General features: G+C 34.4%; 1 protein-coding gene across 1 annotated transcript; it reads left to right on the forward strand.

Annotated features, from left to right (window-relative positions):
- Nucleotides 1-448: 448 nt before the first annotated feature.
- Nucleotides 449-4,066, forward strand: LOC107724327 (src-like-adapter). The gene is made up of 8 exons (XM_016533205.1): nucleotides 449-620; nucleotides 1,243-1,342; nucleotides 1,448-1,541; nucleotides 1,718-1,804; nucleotides 3,042-3,145; nucleotides 3,275-3,406; nucleotides 3,499-3,628; nucleotides 3,717-4,066. Exons 2-8 carry the CDS (start codon nucleotides 1,276-1,278, stop codon nucleotides 3,919-3,921), a joined length of 819 nt encoding a protein of 272 aa, XP_016388691.1. The 5' UTR covers nucleotides 449-620; nucleotides 1,243-1,275; the 3' UTR covers nucleotides 3,922-4,066.
- Nucleotides 4,067-9,686: the final 5,620 nt, after the last annotated feature.

The raw sequence follows: 9,686 nt of genomic DNA on the forward strand, positions 1-9,686 counted from the left end.
AAACCTAAATAAAGCTAATAAAAACACTAAGGCTAAAGCTAAACGGCTAATGTTTATCACTACATTTTGTATCATTAAAGCCATTTTTATGCTTCTGAGACAGAAATTCACACATCTAGACGCACTCACACCCAGACATTCACCCACTAATGCCATACACAGGAAGTTGCACAATACCCATTTGAGCACTCTATGATACTGAGAGCACCAAAACCACGTATTTAAATCGTAAACGCAAGCATTGCAAACTGTACTTATTTGCATTAAAAAATGGTTTGCTGTACTGTATTTTTATTTGCATTAAGAATGTGTAATCATTTTTGTTGGTGCACATTGAGGGGATGAAGGAAGACAAGGTTAGGGAACTCTTCCTCATTTTACCAGAGGAAGTATGTGGCTGTGTGCTGTTTTTCAGTAGACCAGCGCTCAGTTTAGATAAGCCTGCAGAGCAGTGCAGGCCATTACAACACAACTGCTCTTACTGCTGGCCTTCGGTCTGAGACCAGGGCAGTATTTCTTTACTCTGAACCACCTGCTTCAACTTTATTGGGAGCAGCCAGCCAGAACTGAAGCTTTGCCCTCTGGAGGAAACATGGATATTTAACTGCTTCAGGTGAGAGGTAAGAAAACTAATTTATGTGCCTAGCATATTTCTGTTAGTGTGGAGTGGGAAATAAAATGGAGTTTTGACATTCATACGGTGTTTCGCTGCAGGGAAAAAGAGTGTCAAGTGTAAGGATGCTGTTTGGGTCTTATCCATTTAGTTACTTCCAGTAATCTCCCTCTATCCATGGTTTGATTTATCATGTTTACAAAATATTACATTAAGAATTTCTGAGCACATACCACTTCTAAGCATTTATGTCAAAATTTAGACGTAATGTTGAGGTTGGTTAAAGGCCTGTGATGCAAAATGGCATTTTAAGTGATGAGACCCAAACAAACAAGGCAATTTATGGCTATGAATAAAAAAATTGTTTTATAAAAAATACAAAAATAAGTCCAATGGTGCATATACTTTTTGTTTGCACTGTAGAAATGCAAGTTAAATATTGACATTGTCAGGAAGAAGTTAAGTGGAAAATAGTGGTAGACTTGGGCTCTCCGCAGCTTCCCTGTTCTATTTTTTGGTAGAGATAACACATTAGCTGAGAGGAAGTTGCAAAATTAAAACAGCTGTTGCATTAGCTGTTGGACTATCAGATGCAGAACTCATACTGAAATGTGCCTTTAACATTCCAGCATCTGTAGAGCTGCGGCCTCTTAACGGCCATCATGGGCAATGTGATGAGGCAGGAAAAGACAAACCCAGAGCCTAACAACTTTGACACCATGTTTAAAGGTAAGCTATGGTTCGTCACCTGCTGTATGGGAGGTCTGTTGCTTAAATGTGTATTAACGTGGGTCTTTGACATTATTTATACTGTTTGTTAATCTACATTTACAGACTGTGACAGTCTTGTGGTGCTCACTGATTACCCATGTCGAGACATTAGTGAACCAATCTTTAGGATAGGGGACAAACTCAAAGGTCTCTCTGAGTAAGTGTTCTTTCGGTGAAATACAATGTGTTTGATGCTATATAACAATAAATGCCTGCTAATATATAATGCATCAGCAGCTTGTGAAATGCATATTTCATTTTTAGTTTAATTAATATATGTATACGCATGCAAACCATAAAATGACTATTTATTTACTCGTCAATGCTTTACAGAGATGGTTGCTGGTGGAAAGTCCGTTCTCTTCAAACAGGAACTGAGAATTACATTCCAAGTAATTATGTGGCAAAGGTTTATCATGGGTAATTTTAGACTAATTATCCTCATTGATGTATGTTTCATGATGATCCTAGAAATATATTCCCAAATTCAAAATAACATCTGGACATAATACAATAAGTACCGGATGATAAATGTCGCTAGAGACAATTTCCTGTAATCTCTTTCAGAATATTATAAATCCTTTATTTACACTACCATTCAAAAGTTTGGGGTAGGTAAGTTTTTTTTCTTCTTTTTTTCTCCAAAAGAAATCTCTTATGCACAGCAAGGCTGCATTTATTTGATCAAAATACAGTAAAACAGTAATGTTGTGAAATATCATTTCAATTTTAAATAATTTTCTGTTAATTAAATTAAATTAATCCTCATTGTCACATGATCCTTCAGAAATCACTCTAATATAATGATTTGCTGCTCAAGAAATATGTTTTATTATTACCATTGTTGAATACAGTTGTGCTGCTTTTGTTGAAAACATAACACATTTCTTCAGGATTCTTTGATTAATAGAAAGTTTTAAAAAGAGCATTTAATTACAGCATTTATTTGAAACATAATTTTCTATGTTAATTAAATTAAATTAATCCTCATTGTCACATGAGCCTTCAGAAATCACTCTAATATAATGATTTGCTGCTCAAGAAATATGTTTTATTGTTACCATTGTTGAATACAGTTGTGCTGCTTTTGTTGAAAACATAACACATTTCTTCAGGATTCTTTGATTAATAGAAAGTTTTAAAAAGAGCATTTAATTACAGCATTTATTTGAAACATTTTTAATATCATTAATGTCTTTACTGTCATTTTTGCTTAATGTGTCCTTTCAAGAAATATGTTTTATTATTACCATTGTTGAATACAGTTGTGCTGCTTTTGTTGAAAACATAACACATTTCTTCAGGATTCTTTGATTAATAGAAAGTTTTAAAAAGAGCATTTAATTACAGCATTTATTTGAAACATTTTTAATATCATTAATGTCTTTACTGTCATTTTTGCTTAATGTGTCCTTGCTGAATACTAATAATTTCTTTGAAAAAAAAAAAAGTTACTGACCCAAAACTTTTGAATAGTAGTGAACTTCTTTTGATTTTATTGCATACAGTTTATAAACCATATCATGTGAAACACCAGTAAACATTTATTTATGGAGAACATTGTTATTTATATAAGACCTTCATTTATACTGAATTGTGAAGTCATTGTTTTCAGTTGTTAACATAATTTCCTCTTTACTATGTTATGTTTCTAAAGATGGCTGTTTGAGGGGATAAGCAGACAGAAGGCAGAAGAGCTTTTGTCATTGCCTGGTAACGGTGTTGGATCATTCCTAATTAGAGAAAGTCCGAGAGAAAGAGGTAAGTACCTGGAAGTGTCTTCTACTGTTGCATACTAACCACAGAAAGTTTTCCATTCACACACATTACGGCAATAAGTGTGAGTGCAAGTGAAAAAGACAATGCAGTCATAACTGCTGTTCCCTGCAGGTGTATATTCTCTCTCTGTGAGACACAGGACCATAAAGCACTATAAAATATTCCGTCTGACTAATAGCTGGTACTACATCTCCCCACGGCTTACCTTTCAGTGTCTGGAGGACATGGTCAATCACTACTCTGGTGAGAGCTAAAGACAAAACTCTGATGTTCTGCTTGTAATGTGGAATGAGTATGTGATACATTAATGCTAATGTGTTTTGGTTTTCCCTCAGACTCATCGGATGGTATATGTTGTGTTCTCAGCGCTCCGTGTCTGGCTCTGTCCAACCCCGCCCAGAGCACATCCCAGGAAGCGCCTCCTGTGGTAATGCGCCGTAACTTGGATTGGAAGAAAGTGAATAAGTACGTCTCTGTCTTTTTAGATGCTTCTAAGCATTTCCTCCATTTGCTGAGCTTGTATAGAATGACTGGTATTTCTCCACATGAATAGGTCACAGCTGATGAGCCCAAGCGAGCTGGATAATGCGGACAGCAAAGATAACATGATGAGCTACGGTGTGAGGAGCAGCATAGCCGCCTATCTGTCTTTAACATCAGTACCTGAGCTAGAGAACGCCAAAGGCCGCAAGAAGAAGAGCAAGTCTGTCTACGTGATGCCTGACCACAGTAATATAAATGAAGATGAGGACTATTAGCTCATGAGTGTAGACTTTTAATCTTTTTATTTCAACCAACACATTGCTGTGGACTGTAATATTTTTGCACTGGGTTAAGTGAATCTTTCACATACATGTCCAGGTCACTTTTCTATGGAAGCCGAAGAGTTTACATCTCACAATTCTATGATTACATTTTGCAATTTTGACTTTTTTTCTTTGAAATCTGAGTTAACATCTCATAATCCTGTTTTTTTTTTGTAGTTGTTTGTGCCATGGAATATGAAATGTGAAATGAAAATAGTAATTGCAAATTTTTATCTCACAATTCTGACTTTTTTTCTTGCAATTGTGAATTAACATCTCAAAATTCTGAAATTTTTCTCAATTATGAGTATATCTCATAATTCTGAATTCTCAGTCAGATAAGTTTGTCAGTCAGTCAAAATTGTGTGTTAAAAAGACACAATTACCTTTAATTTTTCATTTATTTATTTATTTTTTAAATTCTGTGATGGAAACTGGCTTCCATAAATTTCACCCTAATATCAAATAGAAAAAAGTGATTCTTTTAATGATCGTTGTTCACATTTACTGTAATGTATTTGGATGTTTTACTTTTGAGTATTTCTTTTTAAATTCCAATTATTCTCAGTGGTGAGCCATTAGATTCTTAGTAATGTATTTTTTTAAATTATTATTTAAAACAGCATATAAAAAGCAATACAGCAAATACTACAGTTAAATATATAAATATTTTTAACATTTAAATATATAGAATATATGTAAGGCCAATAAAATGTATTTCTTTTAATTTTAGGGTGAAATATGACCCAGACATGTTCCTTATGTACTTTTGTGATATTCACCCATATGTAATTAGAGTACGTTTCACTATTAAACTTCACTATTAAAGTAAATCAAGAAAAATGTTGACACACTACTTTTTCTTGATTTACTTTACATAGCCAAGCACCAAAGATGTGCATGCTTTTTTTTTTTTTTACTTTTGAACTTCACTGTGAAGCACACAGTTTCTTCCTTAAAAACACTGAAGCCAAAATGTTAATAAATAATGCAGCAATAGAATGTTACAGGAACAAGTTTTATAGCAATATTTGACTTAACGTTTTATGAATATTTGTGGGTGTGTGTAAATTCGTAAGCACTTATAATTGAATGTACATATGTCTTTATTAAAGAGCCACTGTTTTCTTTCTTTAAACTAGTAGGTGGCACATTTAATTAAAGGAATAAGAGATGGGAGACTTTCTCTTATATTTGAATCTTTCCCTTTGCAGTGTGTTATTTTGTTTATTGTTCTCCTGGACATGAAAACCTTTGGAAATTGTAACTGTTTAATATTTTACATCTGAACTGCAGTGCAGAAGCACATTGAGCCTCTGTATCCAAACAGCCACACAAACAAGCTCTCAATATCATGGCTTTGTTTGGCTCATGTTGTGTTCATTCAGTGCATTAGGCAGTGAAATCTTAATGGTAACCATATGGAGAGTTAATTAGAGACATTTATTCCTATCAAACATTTAGCTCATGCAATACAAGCAGGCCGTAAAGAGAGCTGAAACAAATACATTAGATTAAAGACTAATGATTACACTAACCTTTCATCATCTAATGGCGCTGTTTATTGTTGCAATAAATGTAATAGTCATTTCTCAATGGCTGTGACATTTCAATTCACACAAAAATGCATTAACATGAAATATTCAGCAAATATAGGAGGCAAATTTTGCAGTAACTGTGACACGGTTTTAATATCAATCAAGAACACCCCCCCGCCCCAAATTCTGAAAATTTTATTATGTATCCGAAATTTGAATGTTTTATTTTAATTTAGGCATTTCAACAGATGTACAACAATATTATTACATTATACATAATTAATAATGACAAAATAGTAACTATTGTATTTTTAAATATTGAACTTGTAGAAGTGTGTACAAAAAATGGTTCACATTATAATGTTGTGTTTGTTCACAGCATTCACAGGATGTTTCAGTCAGTTGGCCCAAAGAGAGGATGGTTTGATTCACACTGACAGATTGTGATTATCTAAATGAGCATTTCACATGTTTATGCGTCTGAATCTGGCTAATTCCATTACACAAACAAGTGGTTTTGCTTGCTTTCCCACAAAATAAAAATAAACAGACTTATCCTTCTACACAAAAGCCAACACTATACCCTTGTTGTACAGCTCAGCTTGTTTTATGGAAAGATCACAACTACCTCACGTGGTCAGCTAAACTAGTTGAAGAAAGCCACATGCAACTAAAAATAGCCTCACGCTTGCAGTTTTATCAGATTGCACTTGATTGGCTGAAGTATGAGTAAGCGGTTTCTCTGTTTTGTGACAGGTTTTATAAAAGCATGTGGAGCTCAGATATGGCAGTGCACACATGGTTGGTTTGATGTAAATATATTACAGGCCCTCTCCTGCTGCCGCTTTAATGGACCTTGTAATTTACTTTTGTCAATTTATCAGTGAGTGATCTCAACTGATCGTCGAAAATCGATGCCTGCCCCAAACTATAACCATTCAAAAGAATCAACTCAAAATCTGTAGGCTGACAATATAAAGAGGTCAAAATGCCTATAGCATGTGTTGAACATACCATGCCAAAAGTGTGAGGAGATCAAAGGTGCAGATCAAAGGTAAATCTGAAACCACAATGCTCATATAATTGCCAATGAACACATTGCCAGAAGGATGCATGTCTGAGACAGATATTTCCCATAGCAAGCCAAAGAAAAGCATGTTATCTCACATTTAGGCCTTTGAAACAACAACTAATGCTGTTAGATACTATCATTGTAGTAGTTTTAAGATTGGTAGAGCTGCTCCTGGACTTTGTTCATAAACAGTTGGTAACTAGAGCTGGACCCCAAGGGAAGGTTTCCTTCAGATGGGATGGATGTGGTAGATGAAGATAAAGACCTCTTCTTTTCTGCTGTGGTAACATCTCTAACATCTGTGTAATGATCTAACAGGTCTCAGGATCAAGCAAAACACCAAAAGCAGTATGTGGCGGTTTAGGCCTTTGATTATAAAAACATGCACTCGTCTGCTCTTCCTTTGACTGTGAATAAGAATAGAGCCAGTGTTGAACTTTGTGTCATTGAACATAATATGTTTGATGTAATTTAGCCTCCAGCACAGCTGTCTAAACCTTAGGATGGACCCTGGCATACTATGAAAAATTAAACAGGTTTGATTCCCCTTTAAAGGTGCTTGGAAATGCTTTTTATGATGGGAGGATCTCTTTTACACATGAATCTGTGTTTTATGTTACAATATCTCAAAACTTAGCAAAGTAAATTTAATGAACAGGCTGTGTATTGTCACAACAAAGATTTGACAAATTAGGAGAACAACTGTTTGTTTAAAAGCTTGAGCGTATGGGTGTGAAGACTAGAAATTATATTTACATGCAGTTTTGTGCGTTGCCCAATTTATATACTGCTTCCGTTTATTTTGTCGTGTATAGATACTGCAAATGAGATAGAGAGAGTCGCACTCAGACTGCAGTCTTGGTCAAGTAGCTATAAAGTGTTGGCTCTGACACCCTTTTATTTGAAAAGCCACAAATACATGTCTCTCATGCAATGCTATTTAAAAAGTATCATAGCAGATAAGTCACGTCTCATGTCTGCAAAGGACAGATCACAAAAATCATGTTTTAAAATGAACGGATGAATAATAGATGCCCATAAAAGCTAGTGCTTCCATATACTGTATTTACCAATTAATCTCAACTGTGGCATGACCTAACTGTCCTGACATTTCCATTATACTCAAATTGCTTGCAGGTTGCATTCACTTAATGTGAGGCTGTAAACTTTAAGAGTATTGAACATTACATAAATGTTGCTCTGTTGATACTTTTCAGCACAATTTAAATGGAGAAAAAAAGACAATTCTACACTGTAAAAAATGACCGTGAATTTAACGGTAAAAGACTGTAAAAATGCTACAGTAAAAACCTGTTAAATGGTTAACGGTAAATTCCCCTACTATATATGGTGAAAAACTGTATTGGACATTACATGTATTGGACATTAATTTTGCGGTAGTATACCGTTTTTGAAAAAGACTGTATAATTTAAAATTCCGGCAACCACAGCTGCTGGTTTTTTACCGTAAATTTTATGGAATTTTTTTTACAGTGTACCAGGGCCATTTGCACTCCTTTTTCTGGCATAAATAACGAGATATGTTTTTATTTTGAATGTATTTCTGCAAGCATTTGTGTCTAGATGGTGGACTTTCAAGGGTTCAGACAGAGCAATGTGAACTTTGAAGATGAAATATTCTGTCAGTCATATGTGTGAGAGTTATGACTCTTCCCGTACAGGGGAAAGAGAGTATGTACCAAGGAGTATGCATTGGAAAGGCACATTTAAACACTTTTCCTCCCATTTGAGGAAGCAGATGTGTTCCAGATGTGTTCCGACAAATCATAAATAAGTCTGAAACAAAAACGGGTGCATTGCTGTACTACCAGCACTTATTGTATCACTTGCAGAAGTGAGGGAATATGCTTACAGATTATTTATATTTCTCCTCTCTGTCAGGCCTCTATATTGGTCGAGGTGTCTTATGCTTCACATAATGAGCTCATATGCTAAACTGAGGAACATTCTCTGTATAAGGAACATCCTCTTTATAAAAATAATAAATTTATACTGCAGCACCCACTCAGAGACATTTTTTCCAAAGCAGATATTTCATTAAAATTAGAAATTAGAAAAGGGCATTTAGATATTTATAGTTTTTTTTTTAAAACTTTACTAATATCGATATTCAATATCACTTTGGTGTTGGGAATCAACAATATTGCACTTAAATGTGCATTTTAAAGTGATAGTTCACCCAAAAATGAAAATTCTGTCATTATTTACTTTCCCTTATGTCTTTACAAACTGATAAGGCAATACTTCATAAGAAGATTGCAAACAGAGGCTGTCACTGCAGCCACGTATGCACGGTGAGTGATGCAGGGTTTAGTTTAGTAGTTTATGGCAGGCAGGTGGAACTCTGTTTGGGCCAACAATCTGTTCTCTCTTCATCATCTGAGATTTGGCCTGTGTCATTCTGTTCAATTAATCATCAACAGTGTTTTTGTCTCAACAGGAACTCAAACTTTAGGAAACGTCTCAAGTGTTTGGAACTGATACTGTGCTTGATAAGGGCTTTTGGAAATTTTAATAATACTGGATGTAACAAATTTCATCTAAATATGACTATGGAACTGGCATTTTCATAATAGATTTGAGAGCTACAGTCAAACCAAAAAATATTCAGACACCAGATATAATTTTTTATATTTTTTTACTAGTGGGTGCAGGACACTATAGTTCAAAAATGTAAGAGAGGATAGCGAAATAAAGTGAACTGTGACATATTACACCCAAAAATTCTTCATACAGTGGACTACCAGAAAAATTTGAGATAAAAAAATATTCAGACACTTTGACCTGACCATGTTTTGCTTAAGTGTTTTTTCTTTATTTGCTAATGCAACCTTTTTACACTCAGAATGAACAAAATTAAGCATTGCTTGGTAAGTGGTTGACCTAAATTGGTATTATCTAATTGTGTAATTAAATTTAACAGCTGAATAATTTTTGGTTGATTGTAATCCATTATATACCTTTCTATCAAAGTTATCTGACATTATCAAGCTGAATTTGTTCTGACAGTTTAAGTCTAAGTTCTTGTCATATTTTATTACCATTTTCTAAACTATAGCGAATAAACTGTGATATAATGTGAGAAA

The sequence above is a fragment of the Sinocyclocheilus rhinocerous genome, unplaced genomic scaffold (assembly GCF_001515625.1).
Source record: "Sinocyclocheilus rhinocerous isolate Xijiao unplaced genomic scaffold, SAMN03320098_v1.1 scaffold574, whole genome shotgun sequence".
In the NCBI taxonomy this organism is placed as follows: domain Eukaryota; kingdom Metazoa; phylum Chordata; class Actinopteri; order Cypriniformes; family Cyprinidae; genus Sinocyclocheilus; species Sinocyclocheilus rhinocerous.